The 27,685-nt window shown below is 40.8% G+C and overlaps 1 protein-coding gene across 3 annotated transcripts in view; it reads right to left on the reverse strand.

The window, feature by feature from the left end:
* LOC121509839 (probable E3 ubiquitin-protein ligase HERC1) overlaps nt 1-27,685 on the reverse strand; it is a 426,335-nt gene that overhangs the window by 331,917 nt on the left and 66,733 nt on the right. For all 3 annotated transcript variants that reach the window (XM_041787528.1, XM_041787529.1, XM_041787530.1), the window contains 2 exons: nt 24,199-24,241; nt 22,346-22,580 (listed from right to left, as the gene is read on the reverse strand). In XM_041787528.1, the coding sequence (XP_041643462.1) occupies nt 22,346-22,580; nt 24,199-24,241 (278 nt within the window). The remainder of the gene's footprint in view (nt 1-22,345; nt 22,581-24,198; nt 24,242-27,685) is intronic.

Genomic DNA, 27,685 nt, shown 5'->3' on the forward strand with positions numbered 1-27,685 from the left:
GCTCCATTGTCTGTCTGACGGATAGAAATTACTCGCAGGCGTACTCGACCGACAGATTAGACCACTGTTGGGGGGTGAGATAAGATGGCAGCCGGCAGTATGGAGGGTGCCTCCCCTTCCAGCTCAAACAATGCCTTTAATCCATTCCCCTCTCACAATCAGGATGTTTGACATTACTTTTTAGCTTCCCACACACTCATTTTCTCCCGCTTTCGCCTCACTCATTTCACCTTTCCTTTCATCAAGGGGAAGGCTTAAAGCAGAAGAGACTTGATCATGTAAATTAATTTGTGCATTAAATCCTAAGTCCTAAAGCCAATGTCGAGAAGACTTTTACTGTACCTTTATCAAATGAACTTGAGTTTTACATTTTTCCTACTTATCCTATTAGCCTTTGAGTCTAAGTAACTGCTGGCCAAATGAGTCGCTCGGCAAAGCACAATTTTCTGTGTAATTCATTGCTCACTGCTTGTCTGCCCTGTCCTTCCTGTCACTTATATACTTCTTCATAGTTTTTATTGTGGAAACATGACCTTGATGTGGTTGCTTTCATTTGAATGGGAGCACAGTGCTATAGATTCACAGGTGAACGACCTTAAAAAACTAGATTTAACAAGCATGATTAAAAAAAAAAACAAGTTAAAAAAATCCTTGACTCCAAAGAGAAGTCATCTTGTAAAAAGTCTGCCTCTCTATCTCACATTTAAATAGCATCTCTCTAAATAAATACTCCACTTTTTAACTAAAGTTTCAAATGTTATGTTTTATGGCATTCTGCACCAAAGCACACAAAGCAACATGCTGGGTTACTATTTAACTTAAGCACTCAATTTTTCTATATTTACTTTTACGCTGAACTATTGACCCAGGCAAGCGCTGATAACCATACAGAAACATTTACACATTGTGTTACTTCTTATCCACTCAGTTCAATTGTAGGAAAATGTTAAACACGGTATTCAAAAGTGTGTGCCAACAGTTGGGTGTTTAAGTGCTCATGTATGGACCACCTCCTGTAAGCATTGATCAGCCACATCCTCAAACATCCACGCTATGCTGCCAGAAGGTTCTACCAACAGCTGTTTGTTAGGGGCAACTGCCTATTTCAAATTTGCTTAAGTAAAAATGATTATTGCCAATTAGATGCCCATTAATTGTGCAAGCATGGGATGCTGCCAGCTGTTTACATAGGGGAGAAAAATAGCCCTTCTTATTCCTTTTTCTTGCAAACACAACAGCAGTCTCTCTCTGCCAAAACTTAGAATTCTTGAACAGACACTGACACTGTAAAGCAGATGTTTCCATAGAATTAAAAAGGCCTGGATATAAAAAATTAAAAAAAATAAAAAAAGGTACATGTATAAAGTTAGGGACATCTATTTTGGTGAAACCTGAAAATCCAAAACAATGTCACCAAGTGAAAGTTAAAAAGTAAAAGTTTTGTACAAAGTCTTTAACATACATAGGAAGAACTTTATGGCTACACAGAGCAGACTGTTGCTGTATTTGTGATGAATGGTTGTCAGCTGTTCTAGCAATCTGGACGGATTTAACTTGACCCCACAACAATAGCCCAGGACCCTCAGCTTGTGCCCCAGACCAGCAGAAAGAGCTGAATTTAGTCTTTTCAATGGTTAGTGTCTGACCCATGCGCAGCCTGCTGATTCTTAAAGCAGCACACTTATTCCCAAAAGCCCAGCTCCTCAGCCTTAGCTTGGGCTTGGAGGAAGAAGCATCTATTGCAGGTGTCATTAGTTTACTTCTGACCTCTCTCTGAGCCGACCCTATTAGAGGAGCAGAGACTGGATGCAACCTGTCTCACCTCTAAAGATGGGCGCTGAGCTAGCTGATTCTGCAATTGTGAGTAGACTAGAGGGATAAATAGCAGTCAAGCTGCCATGTGAAGCCCCCTAAAAGACTGCAGAAAAGATAAATTAATGCTGAAATCGAGGAAAATTATTCAACCATTTACAACCCCTACCAGAGAATCACTGTTATTCTATTTGTCTTTCACCACTTAAACTGTAAAATCATACCGAGTGCTGCGACCATTTCTCTCTCCGGTTTGTTGCCTCACTTCCACAAAATAACACATCATTGGATAGATAGCATCAATTCTGCCCACGGTAATCCCAGCAACCTCTGGTTGTATCACTCATTCAATTTCAGCCGCTGGCTACAGCAAACATTACACACTGCATCAAGATTACCAGAGAGAGGCAGAACGGGGGAGAGCAGAGGGAAAAAAAGGCTGTATCCATCATGTCATGATGCCCCTGTTATTGTGACAGATCAAATTCAGTGCAGTGTGTGTGCCTGTTGTTAAGTGTGTGTGCATGTGTCTTTCATGTCCATCTGTGAGGGATGCAAACTGTGGTCTCCTAAGCTGTTGTGATCAGCATCCATGTAACTGCAGACACTGAGAGAGGATATGTAAGGATTGCTTGACTTCCTTCCTACTAAGGTAGCAGGAGCTGTAGCCACCATGCTTGTTTTAACTGCACTTAACCTTTTTTTGTTATAACCCTACAACCTCAGCTGAAGGGCAGGGCAAAATAAAGATGATTGAAGAACCCAAAAGGAAGAGACAGATAAAAACAGTTGAAGCTATAGAAATAACTGTAGGGCTCAAAAAGCAAGAAAAAGTAGGACCTTAAAACAAAAACAATTCCAGAAAGAGTTTTATTTTAATGATGTAGGAGCTAGCTAGTGTATTGAGGAGGTTAGTGCTTTGGTTGCTTCCTTGCCTGCCTGACAGACCGGCTGGCTGCCCGGATTATTGGTTAGTTTGCTGTACTGTGTCTCTCCTCAGGGGGACATGGGTTTGCAGTGCCGGCCTTTGAGACCGGGGGGAAGATGAAGAGGTAGTGTCAGGCTGCCTTTTAATGGTCAGGAGTGTGGTTAGTTCCACTGACTCAGGCCTCTCCCCTGTGACGCCGGGTCCACTCCACATAACTGGCCATAATTCAACTCATTTGGCAGTTTGAGGTCTCGGAGGTCTAGGGATAAAAAGTGTGGAGAGGCCTAATGGCAGACGGAAGGACCAGCCGAGGGCACTTCTTACGAGATCTCCGCATGAGAACATTTCTGGAGCAGACCCTGGAAACCACAACGATCCATTAGCTTCTGCACAGCAGAAACAGGCAGGACAAGAGCAGAGACAAGGGACAGAGTCTGTGGAAGATCTACAAGTATAGTTTAAGTGTGGCTGTCATATGGATGAATGTAAAAGCCCTCTGATGATGTAGAAGTTCAAGTTTTTTTCACACCAGAAAGTTGTCAAGGAACACCTACAGTTAAATCGAAAGTCAATACAACACTTGAATTGCATTTTTCCATGCCCCTGAAGCTTGCCTTAATAAGAGCTGTTTTGAAATCTAATCCTCTCCCTGTGCATGTTCATCCCAAAAACTAGAACCTATTTGCACTCTGTGAGAAACTGTATTGCTAATAACTCAATAATGTACCTGATTCCACATACCAAAACAAACCACTGACTTCACTTTAAACATTACCTCCACATTACCAACTATTACCCAACAAAGACCTTCTGCTTTCATCACAAGTATCTGTAAAGATGCTATTAAATGGCTTTGTGTGCTTCATATTTCCTTTTTTCAAGGAAAGATCAACAAGAAAACAATGTAAAGGAATCCTGTCCTGACAGAGGCAGCAGCTGTAAACCCTGACCCTTGCAAACCCTTGACGAGATGACTCAGATCAGTCCCTCCTGCCTCTCCTGTCTTGCTTTTGATTGGTCAGCGAGGGAGAAGTGACACAGATGGCACTGTTCCAAAATTTCACCTGATTTCAAGCAAGAGAACTGAGAGACAAAAACAGCTAAAGCAAGGGGCATTTTCTCTGCTCTGTGACCTGTGAGTTGTCAGGAAAAGCAAAGGTATTCAATGGATACAGTCTTGGTTCAGGCAGATTTATTATTTTGGCTACTTTAACTTATCAGTTAGAGAGTGCAGTTAGTCAGAGAGCTAAATTGACAAATTGACACTGGAGGATTGTTGAAGAGGTGCTTATTAGTGCTAACATACAAACTAAGAGTGTTCTAATATTAGGCAATCCATACCATGCCCAAGCACGTTTGACCTTCAAAGTCCAGTTTGTGCCCTGGCATGAATGGAAGAGGTCCAACTGGTCATGCATATACATCTATGTATTTCTCTAATGTGCTGACTTTGAGACTCTGTGTCTTGTAAACTGACAGTGCCATCTTAGTTTTATAATTGGCGACGTATCTGTATCAATTTGGATGCAACACCATTGCTCCATTTGTCCTTGATACCTCTCAGAAGACTTCTTGGATGTATTGGTTCGAAACTGGTGCCATTAAAAAAAATCATAAATATGTATGGATTTTCAATAAATTTCAAAATTGTTTTGCTTATCCCTTCAGTTTCACCCCTCTCTGTCCCCAATTATGTCACTTCCCCTGTACAACACATGCACTCACTCCAACACAATGCTGAAGAGGAGGTGGCCATTAGCTCTCAAACATCCACACTAATACACAGAATCCACAAAGGGCTCATGAGTCTGCTGCAGGCATAACTAAGCTTCTTCATTATTGTCCCTGCCTTGACCTATACTATAGCTCACGCAAAGTTTGGTGAATTTTCACGTCAAAACAAAAGTTAAGTTAGCTGCAACGTAGCAGTACGTCCTACTTTTACAAGCCCTAGGTGACACTGCTGTTTTGTGTTTGCATGCTTTAATGATAAATGTAACATTTCATACTTCAAGCATACAGTAGTATCAAGGTATGGGTACCAGCACTGGCCTTTGTCTTACTATTAGGGTTGTCAGCTCTCCCTTAAAATTCAGAATTGTCCCTTATTTGACAACTAAATGCTGCATCTCGTTTAATTCTGGGCTGATTGTCATGTGAATGAATATGGCTGTGTATGAATGGGATTTTTAATACTGATGGCAACTTTAAATGGCACCTTTGGCTATCAGTGTGTGAATCTGGGGTGGATGTGCATGGGGAAGTGTGTGTGGCAGTGCAAAAACTGCTTTGAGTTGTCAGAAGAATATGCAAGTTTAATTTTAGTTTATTAGTTTAGTTGACAGGGTTCATGCAGAACACAACTGTTGAGTCAGAGTTAGCTATAAAGCTAATTTACATATGCGGTCCCTGGGCAGGAAAATGTATAAATATAATATACAAATGATTAAAAAGAACAGCAAATAGGTTTTGTTTGCATGTTATCATGCATGCTTACCATTTACCTTTTAAGAACAAAATATCTATAATGGCTCTGGTATGCTTCGAGCAGTGTGAGTGCAGGCCGGTGGCAAACTGGCGAGGCGAACCTACAATAATGCTTCAGCACAGAACAGGGCAACTGGATCTACTATGGGAGAATTCTAAATCTCTGGTTCCCAAGCTGGGATCCAGTACCCACTAGGGGAGGTGCCAAAGAACTCAGGGGGCACAAGACTTTGTCTGCTCTAAAGTTGCCAGAATTAGACTGGCATATATTAACTAAGATTATGTCAAAACTTTTCTTAAATAGTTTTTGGTATGACAAGCATGTGTAGGCCTATTTTCTTAGGGCTCTGTCAATGACAAACATTTATAATTGATGTTGATTTTTGATAGCAATCTCTCACTACTTTATTTGTGGGGGTCTGAGGAGGGCTTGGATTTTCTGATATATAATTAGGCGGGGCTCCAGGGAGAAATGTTTGGGAACCATTGCCCTAAATAACAGGAAGTTGCACTTATTAGAAAAAGAAACTGTAGACCCACTGAATGTCTAATTTTTGCACCTTTCTGTTTTCTTTAAAATACTGAAAACGGATATTTATTGAAGTTTGCATGAATAATCCTTAAAAAAGGTCTTAATGATACAAAAGGCAAAGAAAGGAAAGATCAGTGACATAAATTATCTGAGATGATATCAACCAAACAACCAACAGCACCAGCCAGTCTCTCCAAGTGTCCCAACACCTAATACACATGAACTTAAGTCAAAACATGATTTAAAAATAAAGAATAGAATAAAACTGTTCTTGATGTATATGTGTTACTTTTGTATTAAAGATGTGAGTTAAACTTTTGAACTCACTTTTGAAGCTAGTTAGCTAATTGGCTGTTTATGAAGAACTACAATTTTGCCCCTTCAGCCCCTCTTTTTAGAGGTTGTTACTCAGTCCGATGGCCTTACTTAAAAAGTAGATACTGACAATGACGCACACTCAAACAAATGACATCAATTAATCGTCTAGGTGTTGATTGTAAATAAGCAGGCACCAGGTGATTATTTGGTGATGACTCGATCCATTTACAGAGAGAACCTGCTGCAACCACTGCAGCCATGCAGAGCTCTGTGCCTCCTAGAGAGTAGTAATTGAGATGATAAGTAAAAAGCAGGATGTGAGTGTGATGAAGCACAGTGTGTGTTTGATAAGAAATTTTTTTTTTTCTCTCAAAGTCCAGTCTGGGCATGTTTTGGGGCCCCCTTTGAGAAGGTGTAGCGGGTGCATCTCTGAGGGAGGGAGGGAGAGAGACTGGGGAGATATTAGAAATTGTGAGTCTGTGTGTGTGTTGACGAGTCTTGGTGTAAATGAGAGAGAGCCCTGCTGACCCCAAGTTCGAGTGTTCTGGATACACAATTAAATGGTGTTGAAGCATGAGAATGAATAATCAATCTGCTTTATTATCACTGATGTGAAAATTATAATACCGGTGAAAATGGCTGAGAAGCATAGATTATTTCCATATTTTCTCAAAAGCCTTTAACATATATGTGTGGTGTATGTGTGGTGTGTGTGTCATTGGTATCACTTTGAATAGTTCTAATTTTACTTTAACTTGAGAGAATAAATAGGTAGGTGACATCCCTCATAGACAGATCACCCCTAAATAAGTATCAAAAATGACAGTTCAGCATTACACACACGTACTCCGCTCATATGCAGGAAGCAGTCATCATCATTGTATCATATCAAAAAGGGAGTATGAGGGAGGAAAATGTTAAAATTGACAAAGGGAGAGGTTTCCCAGTCCAAGTGGGTGTAATTTTGGGATTAGGATTCGCTGTATGCTGGTTTGGGAACATGTATGCCATGTGAAGGTTAATCACAGGCTGGAGTTTTGTAATGCTAGTCGTCACTGCACTGCAGTGCAATCAGCACTGTGAGAAAATAAGTGGGTCACAATGCGAGACCTTGATTAAAATCGCAGTGATTATAGTGCGGCTACAGCTCTGATTTTGTGGGTTTCCCAACATCTGCCCTTGCAAGGAGGAACCCATATGAATGAAAATAGACACACAATATAGAAGGGTGCACACGCCTGCAGAAATGCTTCCTGGGTGCACACGTGCATACTCTAACTTCATAATGCACACATGTGCATATCCATAAAAACACAACAACTGTGTAGCCTCATATGCAGCTTTCTATATGGTTTACATTCTGTGGTTTGTGTATTTTGACACACCACACATGTGGAAAGTTTACTGTGTGCATTGTTTGTCACTGGATAAAATTCCATTACTAATTAGTTTTCTGAATTACAGTGGAGGACCTTGAAAGGCAGCATAACAGAGAAAACTATTCTGGTAACAATGGTCTTAAGGTTCTTGTTCGACGTCTTTAGTCAACACAGTGTAGAGTTTTCACTTTACATTAATGTGATGTAACTGGTAAGAGTGTGTGATTCATAATGTCACACCATAGTACATATCTAAAGGCCATAGATGCATGACTACATAAGAATAGAGTAAAAAAGAAGAAAAAAGAATCAAATATCAACCCAAACTCACAACACTAACCTTTATTTTGGCCATCAAACACACATACGTAACCTGCCTTTGATCACACAGGGCTAAATATTCTATCTGATGAATTGTTTTGTACTTTTGGTTTCCAAGTGTTAAAGAAGATCGATGTAGGTTTTCCCTTTTATCTCATGTTCCTGCCAAGTTCATTGAGAGTCTATGTGAGAAACACAGTGCAGGGTGAAGGAAACAATGCTCCTGCCATTTAACAGCAATGTGAAATCAATATATATTCTGAAATGGCAGGAAAAAACATCATTGTAAACTAGTTATTGACGTGTTAAAGTAATTTACACTTGCTAGTACAAGACAGATCGTGGCAATATTTATTTAGCTGGCAAGCTGGCAGTGGGAAAACGATACGGCAGCTGCAGCTATCACCAGATGCTGGTGTTACAATGTCCGTCCATCAAATCGCCCCCCACTACCCCCCTCTTCCTACTCTATACCCTCCTCCTCCACTTTCCCAAATGGCTGGCTCCCTTTTCGCAGCAACCTGACAGTCTTAAAACAACTGTATAATTAGAGCTGCATCTGTCACACAGGTTTATTCTGGCTTTCGGTTTAGGAGTCGCAGGCTGTGGGGGATTCTTGAGGACACAATGCCAGAGCAAAGGAATGAAAGGAAAGCAACACTTAATAGCAGAAATATTTTTTACCTATGTAAATTTTGCAAATGAGGATTTTGCACATCTGAAAAAAGCAGATTGTGTTCAAAGTTTACGTTAAATTAATATAATGTAGTCCAGCTGCAGATATAGTTGTAACAGAAAGAAGTGTCTAATGAAATATCATCATAAAACATGTAAACAATGCCATTAGTCTGATCCAGCACACAAGCTATGCTAGTCAGCTTCAAAGAAAAAAAGTAAAAGGATAGAAAAAAAAGAGGAAATATGCAGCTGTATGGTGAGCTATCCCACTATCAGCTGCTGCAATTAGGGAGCACAATGTAAAATGTCACAGTGGATCTGTATCATCGGCAGCCCTGTCACAGGAAAAGGCCAGGGGGAGAGGAGGAGAAGAGAAGCAGGGAGTACGGCAAATCCCATCGGCCTGGCCTGTTTTAGTAACGTAAGAGGGAAGATGGTGTAATGTGGTGGCAGGACAACTCTGGAAGTCTAGTAAGGATGCTGTCATGTCAACCCAGGCCTATTAGGGAGGGCCAGTGACAGGAAAAATATGATTAAATGGCAATATACATTAGTCTTCTGCAGTCTGATGATATGCAAGAGGGCAGAGGTGCACATGAGGTACAGATAAATGTACATGTGTTCATATAAGCTGTGCATAAATCAAGGAGAAAACTTCTTGAAAAATAAATGTCTCAGAGTACTCAGGTGATAGAAAGCCCTCAAATAATGAATGACCATTTTTAAAGGTTATCCAAGTACATAATCACTGTACTTTATTGTCTTTAGCTCATAAAAAACTGAATAGAATATGTTTTAGATGAAACCAGTGATCTCGACTGAATCCAGCTTTCAATCTTTGTTAGGAAAATAATGTTGACAGAATATGCCTTCTAATTTTCAGCTCAGCATCATTTTGATGCCAGTGACTGATGAATCTCCACAGGATATGAAAAATTATTTGCAGATTTCCTCCCGTTTTTGATCAAGTTAAGATGAGCAGACTTCTGCCCAGACCCATTAGGTTTGGGGAGCTGATTGAAAACATGTTGGGACGTGCGCTCTGTTAATGTCGTTTTTACACTCTCTGAGCAAATGTAAAATTATCACCTTCACAAACGAACAAGGACTCACACTAGCAGATAAGTGTGGTAAAATCCAAACATATGAGAGGCAATGACAGAGAGCACACTCCTAATGCCAAATATAAATCTTTGTACCTTTTCTGGGTCAGGGGTCATAATGTACACATTTAAAAAACCAGTGACTATATAAATAAATAAATAAATCTCCATTATAGCTAAAGTTATTTAGATACAGAACAGAAAATATGCCTCTTTGCAGGAGAAGCACCACTTAAAATCAGATCTCTCTAATAGGGACCACAGTATAATGTAAGCTCCCTCTAGTGGCTCAAGAGTAGAATGCAAGTTGTGCTCATAGAGTCTGTCTATTTCTGCTTCTGCTGCAAAAAAAGGGAACCACACATTCAGCTTTAATTTCTGATTGACAATTTTAGCTTTAACAAACAACAGGCTCTTTTCAAGCTGTAAATATGTATTTTATTTTATTCTGTCCTGCTCACATAAGTTAATGTGCATCTTGTAATTAGGGCATGGTAAGATATGTAATTATTATTAGTGAATCTAAGTTAGCAGGGGAGGAATGAGTAAGTGCAGTATGTGTGTGTGTTTGTGTGTTGCGCGGGGACAGCTGCCTGCCGAAGGAGACGGTGAAGGTTCACTCACAGTACCACAGAAACCCCCCAGCTGGGCTTGCCACTAAGGAACGGAGATGCCCAGGGAGAAAGATAAAGAGAGGGAGATGTGGAGAGAGTTTGAGAGAGGGAGGAGTGAAAAGAAAGAGAGAGGAAAAGAGGAAGTATATCAGAAAGAGGGAAAGTGGAGAGGGTGTGTGTAGTCATATTTTGCCTATTTTGCCACCAGCTCTTCAAAGGCTACGTCTTGCCTACAACGCATCTGGGAATGAGAGTGAAAGTTGAAGAGTTCCTTCAGCTCATCTCTCCTCTCAATCCCCCCAAACCTATTCTGCTGATTCCTCTTTTTTCCTCTTCTTCTTCATCTCTCTCTCTCCTTCTTTCATTTTCTTAAACACAAAACTTAGTAGATGTTGTCCAGCTGACCTCCTTGACAACATTTTGTTTCCTGTTCAGTTTAGTTTAGTAAAAAAAACAAAACAAAACACTTTTTATCATGCAAATGTTCATTCCACTAGTTCACTTGAAATGCAAAAACAGCAGCACTAAACAGCAAACAACTAAACTAAAGTAGGACAGTGTCTAACAATGCTGTGAGTAATTTAAAAATCCCAGGCACCAGCTGTCCAAATGTGAGGCTGTCTGGGGCAAGAGACATCAGCAGATCTGGTCTTTTTCTATAAACACAGAACACAGCAAATTGTTCAGAAAGTGAATACTGATATGCAGCGCTGTGATTCCTCTGAAGAGGCGTCAGCAGGTTAAGAGGATACCTTTTTTCTATATATTTCTACTGTTTTAGTCACGGCTGTGTCTTCTTTCCAATTTCACTTTTTTCCCTCTATCTTCCTTTCTTGCCAAGGTTTATCCCTGAGGTGTCCTCTGGGGCTACCTGCTGGATAAGCCATTTGAAATGCATTTTCTAAAGAACCTTCCGTTCCATTTTTGAACTGCTGCTATCTCTCAAAATGTCCTTAAGAAAAAGTGTGAGAGAACGAATGGTGGCAAATATTTTAAAGTACTCTTGCTGTACTTTTGTGTGTAGTTTACTCATCAGGAAAAAAAAGCTTAAGTTCCCCCAGTAGAAGTGAGGTAGAGACTTCTGCGTCTGTGATCAGCGCTGGTGGGTGCTGCAGAATGTGACCCGCTCTGAGAGAAAGCTCCACTGTGTCAGTATTGTGCAGCTCAACAGGGGCTGAAGAAAAGGCCAAGTGCATAGGGCAGAGAAGGAATTTGAGTGAGATCATCCTCTGGTTAAACTGGCTGATACTTCTACTTAACTCCTGAGACTGGATGTTATTAAATTTATTTAACTCAGTCACAATGTAGTAAGAATGCAAAGTATATCCTACTGCTTTTTAACAGATAAGTTTATATTTTCCAAAAAAAAAAAATACCAGTAGACTCTACAGTGTCCAATTTTTGCATATTGAGTAATTCACTTCTAGCAGAGTCTGCTCAAATATCTTGAAGGGCGATCTATACACCTAAAGCTATGATCATAAAGTGCATCACTGCTCCACATCATGGTCTGCAACCTGCTCCGTCAACCAATTATGCCAATTATAGCCAGAAACCCCTGTGGTGAATTGATAAGACCTTCCACAATTTCTTCCAATGAAGCAATTTGTTCCAGTATTTGTTTACAGAGAGAGGCTGTGACTTGCAGCAAAAATAATATTGCTTATCTTCACTTGCCATCAGAGCAGAGTGAATCCACCACTGGCTAATCTTAACCTGGCTTTCTCATTGAGGTTTAATCTGGTCATGGCAAGTTAGCATCCAGTATGAAGAGTATGTGTGTATTTGTCTGGTTGTGTATGTTATTGTGTGTTTGTGCCCTCTGAGTGTGCACATATGTGCATTAAAGAAGGGTGCAGAGGAACAAGATAGACAAGCCAGTCATTCTCCTCCTGCACCCTCCCTCTCCCCTTCCATGTCAAGAACCAATCACGTGTGAAAACTTGCCTTAACTTCCCTTGCCTGTGTGACTACAGCGTCAGAGAGAGTTTGACAGATCTGTGCGCCACGGAGGCGTCTCCCCGCCATTTGGCATGCCATGCGCGTCTGGTGCGCTGGAGACTGCCTGTCAAACGCCTGTGAGTTGGTGGTGCAGCCAGGGACCCTACAGAGCGCCAGATGGGCCATTAAGGTAGTATTAATGTAGATGCCATCGCTTTTCTCCTCTGACTGGGACATGCTCTCTCGAACTGCGAGCAGCTGCTGCCATTTACTAGGACAGCTTCCTGCTAACTTTGGCCAACTGGCATCAACACTGACTGGCTCTCAATGTAATGATACACTTTTTCTTCCACTATACCTGTGACTTTTTGTCTCTCTCCCCCTTCCCTCTCTTTCCAGAGGTTTTCACAGGACAGGGCTGATAACTTCCAGCTTGCCCAGCATCTGCACAGAAACACACAGACACATGCAGGCCTCCTTTTTCACATAGATGCTCATGAAAACACCAGCACACTAACAGGAGTATAGAAACTGTATCAATCTGTACACCCACACTTAAGCTCATAATCAAGGCATGATATTCAGAAGTGTACGGTTATTTCTGTTTATGCCCTTCTGAGTGTTAATATCATGCTTTAATTGAGAGAAAATTGGCTGTTGGCAAGAAACAGAAAAGAAGGTTACCAAAACCCCAACCATGGATAAGTGTTGCAATCAGTAATATTCTATTTAGTTAAGTAGCCTAAAATGGGATGTTTTGAGATCATTATTCAAATCACATTGACAAAATCCTATTATGAGAATTAGTTTTCCAGAAGGAAATGTACAGAATTATTGATGTGTAATAAATGCGCATTCTGCATTACATACACAAGGGGCATATTAGGAAACAGTGGGGCAAATGATTCAAACTGAAACAAGGTCACAAACACCATATTCTCTCATTCACACAGAGAAAATAAGGCATTTTTCAAGTGCAAACTTTGCATAACATCTAATAGTAAAAACAATATAGCATGAAGGATGCCTATAGTGAGTTTCAGAGAGCAGGAGAAGTCATCACAGTGAACTCTTTCAACAATGTGGCCCTACACAAGTCAGAGGAGGGGGTGAGTAGTCAGAAAGATGGGTACTTTTGAAAAGACGCTGGATCTCCAGAGGCGCAGGTTAGCCTTCCTACACAGCTGAGACGATATCCCTCTGTTCCCTCTCTTCCCCGTCTCTCACTTGCCTTGCCTCTCATTTTTCAGCAGAGCCCGAGCATCCTTTGAGGTGCCCCTGGGGGGGATCGGTATAGTAGTTTAGGTCGCTGTACACCCACACTGAGTTCCCACATACCGCATTGCTTGTAACTGCGGTGTAACAATAGACAAGCGATAGAAGTATATACTATACAATGACTTTATTGTCTGCCAGCCTCTCACTTACTTTTCCCCTTCTTGCTCAGTCTCCCTCTCTTTCAGCAGCTCCAGACTGAAGTGAGATGTGGGGGAGGGCTGTCTATGTTTGCATCTCAAGAGGGAGCTCATATGAGGACTACAGGGTTGGCATCACCGGTGGTCAGTGTTGAAATCAAACGCACTGTCACCGAAGCGCAGCGAACACTTATGCTCCTGCACAGGCGTTAGTGTGCGTGTGGTATCAAACTGACACTTTCTCCCTTGGCTGCTCCTGACAAGGAATTTCCTCATAGAAAAATTAGCTGTACCTCATCATGAGCATAGCAGCAATTTGTACAGTTGTGAAATGATTTGATTCTGAGTAGATGAGAGAAATCCGTTTAGTATTGTAACAGTTTGACTTCTGGATTATACAAATATATGTATGTATGTACTGTTTGACCTTTCTTTAAGAATAACAGCTGACCTCAGACAGTAAAATGGATATCAAACCAGCTGTTTGTCAACTCAGCCTGAATGAGAAGTAATTTCCAGAGCATCTTCAAAAAGTCGCTCATCAACTTTTCCAACAATGCAAACCAATTTCTTCATAGTTGATTGAGAACAGCAATTTCTATTTTGGTTCTTGGACTCACTAATAGGGCCAGCTTTCTATCTGGATATCTACATATTGAAAAAGAGGCAAACTGGCACTAATCAGCATGTCTGCCAAGTAACCAGCGCAGCAGAGAACCACATTTGTTTTTTGTGTGTCTGCCTGACAGCCTGACAGACAAGATTAGGAAGCAGACAGTTTTTGCAAAGTAAACTTCGGGATGAGGAAACCGGGTCTGTGTATCGATGTGAGACTGCGTAGGGATCTTTTTCCCACAGCTTTATCCTGGAAATCCAACCTGCAATGAACGGGATCAATTCCTTTATTTACAAGGTGCATGTTATTGCTTTGCCATGCAAATGCTTTCAAAAGCACAGTAATGCCATCCGGCTATTGTGGGGGAATGATCGCTGCACCAGGACAAGCAAGCCAGGCTTTGATGGGAGCAGAATAACGGTGTTACAGAGCTAAGCAATGTGTGTGTGGGTGTGCTGCAAATAGGTTATTTTGGATGTGTTTTTTTAGAAGAAAGGAGGCATTACCGAGGCCTATTGGTGCACCGAGGTATACTTCCAACCAAGGCGATTAACATGAAAAGAAATATCTAATGTTATTTTCCACCGCTGTGAAGGGAGAAGCAGAGAAAAGCCTGTAATCACATTATTATTTGTGTCGGAGATCAAGATCAATCAGGGTTAAAGCGTGTCACAATGTTTAACAATGACAATAGATGGTTGCTTGTGTAGGAGATAGACGCAGCACAACGGGCTGTGTGATACCAGGGTTTTGGCGGGGTAGGTTGGGGGGCTAACAAAGACTTAATTTTGATCTTACCATTGTGTTATGAATTATACCTGCATTCTGATTTTAACTCGGCTAACACTAACAGACCTACATAAACACTGGGTAAATGTAATGCTGAAGTTGAACAACTGTGAATGTGAGGGGAAGTGTCTCCTAATAACATGCAGAAAGATGGAGAAAAAAAACAAGTGAAGAAAGACTTTGCTCCCCTCAGAGGCCTGCACTGGAAACCAGGCAGCATCTCAGCGTACAGGGAGAAACGCAAACACAGACTAGATCAGCTCATAGAGAATAGACAAAACATCCAGTAGCACAAAGAAAGGCACTTATTTAACAGGAAGTACACAATGGCTTAAAAATGAATGAACAGCAGAAGAGAACCAGAGTTGGAATCACAAACAACCATTCAAACAAGCTAGCACAAAAGTATTACGGCTTTTATAATCCCTCTAGCAAACAGGTGCAACATGCCATCGTGTTCCTAGAAAAAAAGGGCGAATGCTAGGATTCATTCACGCAATGTGTCGAGCTGGTGAGCGAGCGACTGGTGAGAGGGAGATTCAAACTTAATGAGTGCTTTGGCAGCTTGTGTGGAAAAGGCAGGGAGGCAGGCAGTGATTAACGGAACACTTCAGAGTACAAGGCACAGCGGTGCTCAAAGAAAACAGTGATGATCTCCACTTAATCGCGGAGAAGCCCGGAGCATCTGCCGCCAGAGCAGGGCAGCGGCACCGGCGAGCTCCCGCTCCGCTAGGCTGTCATCTCCAGAGAGCTGTGGCCATATGCTCGGCTCTGCCGCAAACTCACAGGAAGTTAATTTTCTGACAAAACATAGGGATAAATATGACATTCAAACAAGTTGTGCTCAGCCAGGCTGAACACGGATGCCGTGCCAAGCTCAAGCTGCACACGTGTCACACGTAGAAACAGAGTTTATTTTCATGCTCCCACAGTCGCTTTTTGCCTTGTGTTGTAGAAACACAGACAATGGGAGGCACATTTTTAGCTATGAGGTGTTAACCCGCTTAGAGATTTAGCTATGCTATGTAAGCAGGGAGAAAAAAAAGCATACCAACAAAAATAAGCAGCCCTATGCTATATGATCCTCACCTGATACCACCAAAGCTACAACAATAACATACCCAATGATGACAAATTCCTATCAAAATGTGTATAAAAGGCAGCACATGGGGAAGTAAAGAGGAACAATCCTAACTGCAAACAAACACACCCCTCAAAACCCTGAAAAAAATGACACAGTCATTGTCCTAAAGAGGGCAGAGAGAAAGGGGCTGAGACAAGAGAGGGGGAAAAAAACACAAGATTAACTTTCATTTCCGTTCACAGACATAAAGCTCCCCACGGTGTACCATTAAAATAATGTCAATCAAACCATTAAACAGGAGCTCTGTCTAACCTTGTCTGTTGCAGGTGAAATGCCATAGTGAGCCTGAACAATGGCCCCACAGGTGTGAGCAGAATCCCAACACCTTATCACTGGGCCAATAAAGAGCAGAATATAGTGTTTCTCAGATCTCAGCCGTCTGCTACCACTCCATTTCAGACAGTAAAGAGACATGGAGCCTTAGGGGCAGTTCCAACATACAGATTCTTTACAACAAAAGCTGGTATCATATAGTACGGACTCTGGGGGATAGCTGGAGCAGCTTTTCTAGACTGACTGCAAAAAAACACATTCAACAAAGTCAAAGGAGTGAAAGAAGATGTAGGTTGGTGGGGAAACTTTGGGGCCTCCACTCAGAGCAGACAGAGGTCATCGGTTTGGCTTGAATGAGGAGGAAAGGGTGAATCTGGGACACATACATCCAGGTCTATTCTCTTCCACTGCTGCCGAATTCCCCCCTTTTAGTATCCTTTGCTTTAGCAGAAAAGGTGAGGCCTGGGTGCACTCATGCAGATCTCTGTGGCCTTATCATGGAAATGGTGAGAACTTTGGCCTTTAGGCCCCCAGACTGTCGCCAGCTGGTTGGGTACTTTCAAAATATGCATAATGGGTGGGGGGGGTTTCTTACTTTAATGGTAGAGCAAGGCCAGACAACAAGAAAATTGCTCCTTGAGTTTATATATAAACAGCAACTAAACACAAAAACTATCAGTTGAGTAAACTGCTATCTGCATTACAACTATAAATGAAAAGAGACAAGTCCGATATAATTGACCGTATGAGCAAGCAAGCACCAATTCAAAAAGACTAAAATTTTACATCTCTCCACACTGCCTTGACTTCAGCTTAAGAGAATAGAAACAATTGAGAAAGGACTGAAAAATTGTCACCTAGCCTCTTACTCCTTTTTAATCCATTATAGATAAATGGATATAAAACAATGAAAGACTTTAAGTGTAACAATATACTAATGTAACAGCAACAGACTGGAAAAATCACTGGGAAATAAAATCTATCCAGTGCACATGCGCACAGAAGCACATATCCATATATCAAGTGTTGAGTGGCAATCACTCTCCTAGACCCTGTCACATTGCAGTAAATGGGCTTATTTTGCATGAGAAGGAAGAGGGAGCGATGGGCTGCAGCGAGCAAAAGAGGGACTGAGGGACTGAATCAAATGATATGAGTAGGCAAAATTAAGCTCCAATGCAAGTGGAACACTTCACAAGAGAGCCAATTTCAATTCCACAGCACTTAATTTAGGATTTGTATGGTTCAGCAGCACACTACTGTATGGTAAGCCATGTAAGGACAGAGATAGAGAGACAACCAGCAATGAGCTATACAGGCCCTTGAGGTATCCAACACAGGCCTGCCTCCATCAGCCCCTCTCTCTCCTTCTCTTTCACATAAATGAATTGAAACTAATGATGTCCTATGTGGAGATAATACAGATGTTTTAAGGGGACATTAGAAAATTATATTGGTTCTAATGCGATGAGTCAACACTTTGTTTTTTGTGTACTGAATTTACTACTGTCTACGAAAAGTGCTTATCTTAACTCAAAATGTTTCAAGGATTTAGGAGGTTGCTGTGTTTATCATCAGGGAGGCATGATATTGATTTTTTTTGCCAACATCAAATATACTGATATTTACAAATTCATTTTAGCCAATACAGATATCAACATGTTAATTTAGTTCAGACATAAAACTTCAGTCTTTAAAAAACATTCTAAAATCTAAGGAATGAGGATAATAATAAATAATTATAACAGCTTACATTTAAAAAGCACCTTTTATTGGATCCAAAGTCGCTTTACAGAAGAACACAGGCAAGAACAAAGAAAACAATCTTCAGGTCTGCTGGTCCTGCCTATAACTCCCCAAACTTATTCCTACACAATGTCAGTATCTACAGCTAATATAGGCAAAAATGTATCTGAAAAATACAGTCCAATATTTACAGCCAATATGAATTTGTAAACACTGATAATTAGCTTTTAAAGCTAATATCTGCCAATCAGAGGTGGAAAAAGTACACATCTATATACTCAAGTAAAAGTACAATTACTCTGGTTAAAGTTTATTGAATTAAAAGTAAAAGTAATGGTATATAAATTACTTAAGTAAAATTAAAACATCTTATTTAAAGTTTACTATTAGCACTAAGTACTGAGCAGCTACTGAGGAATTGTACAGTAAAATATGAACTATCCTCAGTGACAAGAACAAGAGAGTATATCTCCAAACAGGTAAAGTCATACCTCTATGATAAAGTAAAATACACTGCAAAGTGACAGTGTTAATTTAACACTTTAAAAATGTTTACATCAGTCTTAACTATATATAGTAAAATTATAACCTTGCAAAGCAGATGTATACACCTTTTTCCTTGTTTTTCACTGGCAAGTCCATCATGCAAAGCTCCTATCTGAACCGTTTGGGCCCGCTTAGAAAGTGACTGGACCAATCAGAGTCATGACATAAGCAAGTAGCAGCAAGAGGCCAGTGCAATTATGGCGGAAGAGATTAGTGTGGATGCTGCTAAAGTGTCAGTTTTATCAGAACTTGACGACATTTCTTTGTTAAAAGAAGCACAAAGAACAGCACTGAGTTGTTTTCTTTTCAAAAACGACCAAAGTCAAGTACTTACATGTCTATAGTCGCCATGTTTCGTGTTATTCCTCGGTAGCTGTGCACGCGCAGCTTGATAGCAGCTACATCAAGTGTTTTGTTGCTCTGATTGGCCCGTAGAGATGTGACAGACAGAACGTTCATCCACTCACACTCTGAGTTTTTTTGAAAGCCTCTGCCTTTTCCATAATGTTTCCTATGGAAGTTTTCCCAGATGGATGTGTGAAACAAATCCATCTGGCGTGTCAGGTTAGTAAAATTACACTTTTTGTAAATGTCAAATATTTCACAGTTTGACTGAGATGCATTAACATTTCAAAATCTGTGGCAAGGTGGTCTTCCTCTGGCAAGAACAAAGAGTCAACGTCATAGTAAGGAAATTCATACTGATGAAAAATATGCACAACGCATCCTTAAGGAACACCTCAACGGGATATATACAGAAAATCTGACATCAAATTTAATTATTTTTAAGACCCTCTTCAAGACCCTCTCAATATAGTTCAAGACCGGTAAATTGATGACACAGTTATGCACATACAGATTGTAAGATAAAAATGTGACAACATAGCCAAAAAAATGCAGCTAGTGTTTATTATTGTACGATGCAAATTAAGCTTTCATTTAGATGCTAGCAGTGCTAACATTAGCAGACTCTATGGTAGGCAAAAGCAACACTGCAAAGCTTTTTATTTGCAAAATCCTGTAAAATGTTAACAAGAATCAGGCCCAGCCTCAGCTCCAACACCCTCCCCTCCAACCACTTCTATAAAAAATTGCATTTACCTAACACTTGCACACAACACTAATTAAACACACTAATTAACTTGTTAGCTAGGGACACAGCAGAACTTTATGGACGCACTGATAGCTCAATGGGCCAGAGCATAAACAAGCGTGTAGTAACATTGGATCTGCTGGAGGTCCATCAGAATCTCACTTGTGATTAAAACTAATTGTAAAAACAAGAGCAGAATAATAAGCCCACAATCTCTTTTAACCAATCAATGAATGATGTATAAACGTCCTAAAATCTTTTATATTTCATGGTACATCAGCTTATATGTCTCAACAGAATGACAAGGTGCTTGTGGAGGAAGACTGATTCTCACATCCAGCTTTAAGGACTGATGGACTGTGCTGTGAGGAGGGCCAGTGTTTTTTATTAAAACTGTATTACAGAAGCCATCATTCTTAACAAAACTACAATGGCACAGGTCCTTACAAAAAGAAAAAACTAAGTATTGACTGGGTACTTATAGTGGCATGAGTAAAAATCAGCGGTAGCTTCAGCATTCTTCTTTCATGTTAGCTGTTAGCCTCTAAGATATTGGTATGATGTCTCGTGCTCAGGTTCATCATGTTGTCCAAGTACAGGTACATTTAAAAAAATTAGAATATCATGAAAAAGTCTAAGATTTTTTGTCACTCATTTCAGAAAGTGAAACCCATATATTATATAGACTCATTACACATAGAGTGAAATATTTCAAGCCTTTATTTCTTGAAATTTTAATGATTGTGGCTTACAGATGAGAAAAACTCAAAATTCTGTGTTTCAGAAAAGTCGAATATTACATAAGATGAATAAGAAAAGGATATTTCAAACAGAAATGTCAGGCTTCTGAAAAGTATGTTGATTTCTATGCACTCAATACTTGGTTGGGCCTCCTTTTGCATGAATTTCTGCATCAATGTGGCATGGCATGGAGGCGATCAGCCTGTGGCACTGCTCACTGTGGCACTGGTGTAATGGAAGCCCAGGTTGATTTGATAGCAGCCTTCAGGTCATCTGCATTGCTGGGTCTGGTGTCTCTCATCTTCCTCCTGACAATAACCCATAGAGTCTCTATGGGGTTCAGGTCAGGCCAGTTTGCTGGTCAATCAAGCACAGTATCACCATGGTCACTGAACCAGCTGTTGGCACCTTTGGCAGTGTAGGCAGGTGCCAAGTCCTGCTGGAAAATGAAATCAGCATCTCCATAAAGCTTGTCAGCAGAAGGAAGCATGAAGTGCTCTAAAATGTCCTGGTTGATGGCTGCGTTGACTGTGGACTTGAGGAAACACAGTGGACCAACTCCAGCAGATGCCATAGCAGCCCAAATCTTCACTGACTGTGGAAACTTCACACTGGACTTCAAGCAATGTGGATTCTGTGCCTCTCCACTCTTCCTCCAGACTCTGAGACTTTGATTTCCAAATTACATGCAAAATTTACTTTCATCTGAAAAGAGGACTTTGGACCACAGAGCAACAGTCCAGTTCTTTTTGTCCACAGCCCAGGTAAGGGTCTAGCTGTCTAGCCCCTGTCTAGGATTCATCTGTGCGTAGTGGCTCTTGATGTGCTGACTCCAGTCTCAGTCCACTCCTTGTAAAGCTCCCCCAAATTCTTGAATGGATTTTGCTTGACAATCCTCTCAAGGCTGCAGTTATACCTTATGCTGGTGCACCTTTCCCTACCACACTTTTTCCTTCCACTCAACTTTCTATGACTCTGTGTTCAACCAGCTTCTTTAGCAATGACCTTTGGTGACTTAACCTCCGTGTGGGGGGTTTCAATGACTGTCTTCTGGACATCTGTCAAGTCTGCAGTCTTCCCCATGATCGTGTAGCCTACTGACCCAGACTGAGAGACCATTTAAAGGCTCAGGAAACCTTTGCAGGAGTTTTGAGTTAATTAGCTGATTAGGGTATGACACCATGACTTTCCAATATTGAACTTTTTCACAATGTTCTAATTTTCTGAGACAATGAATTTTGGGTTTTCATTATCTGTAAGCCATAATCAACATTTCAAGAAATAAAGGCTTGAAATATTTCACTCTATGTGTAATGAGTCTGTATAACATATGGGTTTCACTTTCTGAAATGAGTGACAAAAAATCTTGAACTTTTTCATGATATTCTACTTTTTTTGAGATGTACCTGTATTTCGGTCTGGCATGGCATATCTTACAAATGACTTGACTCCTGTATAAGTCTGTACCGTCTTTAATGTTTTGGAAGCCAAAACAAGTCTACATATCCGCTATGAATGCAGCAGAAGCTGCACTGCTGGGTAGGCATAAGCAACCGCTCGCTCAGACTAGAAGTCTTGCGTGATCTCGTTGTTTACGCAGAGGAGAAGAGGGAAGAGTCAACTGCTTGCTGGTTGATTACAGCTGGTGGTACATGCCTCCAACTAGTGGTCAGGGGATGAAATTACACCACAAACTACCAAACCAACAAAGTAAATTATTACTTAAAAAAAATATTGATACTGCATTTTAGAATATTGATACAATATTGCTCCATGAAATATCGCGATATATCAGTGTATCAATATTTTCTCACACCCCTAATGTTTAGTTTGGATTAGATCACTGATGTAAACACATTATCTTCATACCTGGTGCTCCTTGAAGTCAGCCCTCTGGAAGTCATAGCCAAGCTGGGCATAAAAGTTGTTTCCAAAACTGTAGGCCTGCCCTCTTTCACTCCATATGAAGGAGTGTCTGCTGCCACAAGCAACACCAACAACATTGGCGGCATCCATATCTGAGCCACTTCCTGTAGTGTTCAGGTCCTGTGGCAGCCTGACCTCGACTGGATGGTCTTTTATTGACTTCTCTCCATCACCCAGTCTAGAAAAAGCACAAGAAAATGTCAAGCTGGGTTTCTTGACAGTCATGTAAAAGAAGGAGGATCATAGTTTAAAGGAATAAGAAAACGTTTACGTGCAAAAGAGAAAAGTAGGAAACTATGTACAACTTATTTTTGTCTCCTTCGGCAGAATAATGTCTTCAACTAATCTAAAACTTACAAAATTGAGGGAAAAAATATCACGTAAATATTTGATACTTCATACCGAAAAAAAGCACAAAGTCATTGTTATTTAATAACAATACAAGTTCTCTGTGGAGTTCATTCATTACCATACACCCCAGCAGCAGTACAGCAGTGTCTGAAATGTGTTCTCCATACAGAGAGGACACATGTATAGAGTGTGTCTAACAGGCATATTTCAGGAAGGTCATTTTTACGTTCCTAGGGAAGAAATAATAACTGAACCTAACTCAATTTGTAGCTCTACAAATGACTTTACATAGGCCTTGGCTGAAAGTAGTGCCTCTGTCTCCATGTCCCCTGTGAGAGTGAACAAAGAACATCCAAGACCCCTTTTCAAGATGAGCTGGTCAAACGCAGCCCCAGCACCCCTGTGACCCATGGGCTCCCAGCAGCTTCAAACAGAGCTTGGCTGTTTGCTTCTTGATAAAATGCTCCTCTTTGTATTTGTTTCCCTGAGCCAGCGTCATAACCTGCAGTGCCCTGGCCATATCTGCTAGTTTGCGGCATGTCTGGGAAAAATAACAAACAGTCTTCTCCATTATTTCCACAAACGGGGAACGAAAGGTCCTCGCCCGCCATCCCCACGAGAGCCTGTATTGATTACAACAATGCTTCAACTCAAGACAAGACCACTCTGGGGTCACTGCTATTTCCATCAGAAAGTTTGCCAGTTTAAATTTACACAGCTCCCTCGTACTCTTCCTCTCTCTCGCCTCCAGTGAGAGACACAGGAGAGCTGAGGAGTTTTCAGATATCAGAGTGCCAGTTGTGTAACGGAGACGCTCACCCTTTGCTCTGCAAGTGGGTGTTGTGGAGCTCCAACTATAGGCTCCTCCAACTATAAGCTCCCCACTAGAGAGCCCCGACCTGCTTAGAGGGGTCACAGCATCATGAGAAGAGAGAGAGAATGAGACAGACGGAGAAATGGAGAGCAAGAGGAGGAGAATAAGGGACAATGGGAGATGATGTGAGAGTGAGAAGTGATGCCTTTGTTTCTTTTATGTATTTCTCCGAGGTCTGCTGTGCTGCTGTTTGAGTACTTGAGGGCCACTGAATAACTACAGCCCCCAGGCCCTTAGATGTCATTACAGCCCAGACTGGCTCCTGGCTGGAGAAGTTTTAACAAGGAAGCTCATCAGGAAGAAAAAAATTATGGTTGTGTATAACTATGTCTGCCTGTTTGTGCACCAGTGTCTTTTTGCCATTTATATGCAGCTGTACAGTATTGTGAGAGGACAACATGGCATCTGAGTGGCTTTTGGGCACAACAAATCTTTCAGAGGGTAGCTGAACCTTTATGGACCCTTTCACTGTCAATGCAGGCGTCTTCAAAGTCTGTAGGAATATAAAGCCTGATATTAACAGGATACTTTTATGACTGTTGAACTCATGTTAGTTCAAAATTCCACTTACTGTCCACTGGTGCCATTTCCCCATGCAAAGATATTGTTTGCCTCTGTGGAGAAAAGGAAGGAGGGACAATGTTAGCACAAGGCACACTGAGAAAAAATGGCAAAAATATAAACTTAGTACTAAAAGTAAAAACATTTGTATTTGTTAGATTATTTCTTTGTTGTAACAATACTTCTTGGCAATAAATCATATACAGTTGCAAAGCCTGTTTATTTCTCTTTTAAATGGTGCCTCTTTTGTAAGGAACATGCATTTGTGGGATGAGCAGCAGCACTGAGTATGTGGGTTGTGCCCATAAAAAACTGCCAAATCTTCTGTGTCAAAGCCAAACAGCTTATTCTGCCACTGACTCTTGTTTGGTGGATTGGATGATTTGAGTTTGAAGAAACAAGAGATATTGGCAATTTAACAATTTATTCATTTAACAAACAGAAGCCTCAGTAATGTGTGGAAGAACCATACACAGACACAACAGCCTGGCACCTTATACTCATGCTGCTCACTTTCCTGGTCACACACTGCTGTGGGGTGGCATCCCACTCTTCAACCAGCATTCGTCGCAAGTCAGACTACGTGGTTGTTGGCAGGCCATTCCATCCTCTCCACTGCAAATTCTGGAGGTAGTCTCTGATGAGATTGCCTCCAATGATGACAAGCCTTATGTCTCCCTGCTAGGGAGATGCCACCCCACACCATCAAATTGCCTCCACAAAAAGATATTACTCTACCGGCACAGCGATCAGCATAACATTCTCTGCATCTTCTCCACACTTTGACCCTTTGGTCCAACTGCTGTAGGCAGAATTTGGACTCATCACCAAACATTACATTCCTGCACATGTTCAAGTTCCAGTGCACGTGGAACCAACACCAGCATAAAGGGGCCTGACGGTGAAGGGCAGTCATGGCAGTCCTCCTGGCAGTCCTACGAAACCAGAGATTGACCATGTGCAGTCTGTTCCAGACTGTCTGGCAGAGAGCTGTCTGCCAAATTGTCCTGCAAACCTTGATTGCAAATCTGTAGAAGACAGCCTACGGTTCCTAAGTGCTGACAGGGTGAGGAAACGGTCTCTTCTTGGGGTGTCAAAACAAGAGTCAATAGCAACAGACAAAAAAAAAAAAAAAAGCTTTTTAGCTTTGGCAAATTTGTCATGGCCTCAACCCACATACTCAGCTCTGTTGCTCATCCCAGAAATACATATTCCTTACAAATGAAGCACCATGGGAAATAAACAGGCCTTTTAACAGTATAAGATTTATTGCCAAGAAGCACCGTTACAACAGAAATAATCTAACAAACACAAATGTCTTTACTTTTTGTGCTAAGTATGTTTGTAAGCATGGACTGTCTGGATACGATCTTCAAGATGGCGTAAAGTCATTACTGTGAAACTAATTTTAAGTAAAACCTTGAAAGCTATGGATGTTTCACAATAACAGCTACAGTTGTTTTTTTTCCCTTTTGTCCTCAAGTGTAGAGTGAGCTGTGCTGTATCAGTGGGTGGACCCTTCCCCGCTGTGTGAAGTTTGATTAATACAGCCTCGACAGAGAGTTCAGAGACTGGGGCCACCTCTCACACACCCTGCTGTAAAATAATGAGCCTTCAGCGGGAAGGAATAATATACATGGGAGGGGAGAGACACTTGCTAAGTCTGAGTCCAGGGTGAATATATTCAAATGAAATGAGTAGAGGAGGCCATCCTAACTGATTAGACGTGTCTGAAAGAAAGGGAGAAGCCTATATATTTCTCCTTCTACGTACATGTATTTAAGTGTCACCTCTCTGCTCTAACAATCCAACATGGCACTGATCCATTTGCATATGCTTTCTATAAATACCTGGACCTCTACCTGTTCCTGCAGAGACTCCAGTCATGCAAGAACACAGACGAGCCTTATTGGTCTTATGGGAACTCAAACACCACAGGGGTAACAGCCAATAGCAACGGACTTTTACTCATCAAGCCAGCCAAGTCCTCATACATTATAGAGTAGGCTGTATGATTTACCTAAGCTTGTCAAAAGAGAAAAATTATCAGGCAAATGTGGGGTAATAAATTGTAATCCGTGCTGCATATGTTTGACTCGTGACCCTTGGCATTTTAAGGGTTGGCTTGGATGGAGGAGTTGTAGAAAAATGTGAGAAAGGAAATAACATGAAAGGTAAGACAGCACTTTGAAACTTTGGGGAAAATGTGCAAAACAGGTCAAGGATTTTTATGACACATGCTGCATAATTTCAAAGATTTATAGGAGAAACTACTGACATGTGGATGCTCAAGGTGTACAGTCATGATCTATATTACATAATTACTGCTAACAAATTCTGCAAGTTACTTTGTACCGTGTTGATGTGAATTGTTTCTGAAGTAGGCTTCATTAGTTTAGTTTAGCACACTCAACATACACATCGAGTCAGGCTTCCTCTTAACTAAGAATTGTAGAATCATCCGTGAGTCTTGAAACTTTTCTTAAGTGAAAACAGGACAGGCTAAGTAGCTCACAGGTACATAGACAGTGTGGGCAAAATATGGATATGCCAATCACAGCAGTACAATAATTACTAACAGGAATGCATGATGTTATTAGGGTTAGATATTAGTTTAAAAAGTTAGTTATCTGTATCAGCAGCTATGAAAATTTCTGCTGATATTTACACCCAACATATGGCTGTGGTATCAGTATTATCAGTATAGGCTAAAATTATATCTGCAAATGTTCAAATCCAAAAATCCATGCATTCCTAATTACCAGTACTGAGAGCTAGCATTGCTAATGCTAATGGTGCAGCTTAGGAGCCACACACCTCCTGATGCATCTAAGCATCATGGAAGGCGGAGAGGGTGCACGAAGGAAAAAAAAACACCAGCAGCAGGTTTGCTGTGCTCAAACTGTCTGCTGTTGAAATTGCACTCAGGGTTTAAAAAAAAAATGTAAGTTTAAAAATCTCGTTTTTGGGACACAAATTCCTGGAAATCAAAATTTGTGATTCTGACATGAATCCTTTTTTTCTAGTACCTCATGGCTCCCTCTGCTCCTCACTTAAATAAAACAAAAGCTGTATGTTAAAAGGAGAAGAAGACAGACTGGGCTCCTACGGAGCAATTACTGAAACATATGTCCTTTAATCTCAAATATTGTTTTCATGATAGTAATAAGCAACATTCTAACAGAAACTAAAATTCAATCTCTTAGCACTTGAGTAAGAGATTAAGAATGTTTTATAACTGTTAACTAATTGCATCTCTTCATCATATCAACAAAATTCATATTCAAACCTCTCCTCGAGCATCACACATGAGTTTCCTCATATAACATAAGCCAGTTGTGTTGCTCAACATATGCATCCTAAAATCATTCAATCTTAGGTCATGTTTATACATGTTTTAGGCTATATTTGTTTTGTTGTATTTAAATGCCATCAACTATTTTTATATCCTCATGTATTTGTTGCAGTTTTCATAATAAAGACGGGGACTGCTGCTA

This window comes from Cheilinus undulatus, linkage group 5 (genome assembly GCF_018320785.1).
Source record: "Cheilinus undulatus linkage group 5, ASM1832078v1, whole genome shotgun sequence".
Classification (NCBI taxonomy): domain Eukaryota; kingdom Metazoa; phylum Chordata; class Actinopteri; order Labriformes; family Labridae; genus Cheilinus; species Cheilinus undulatus.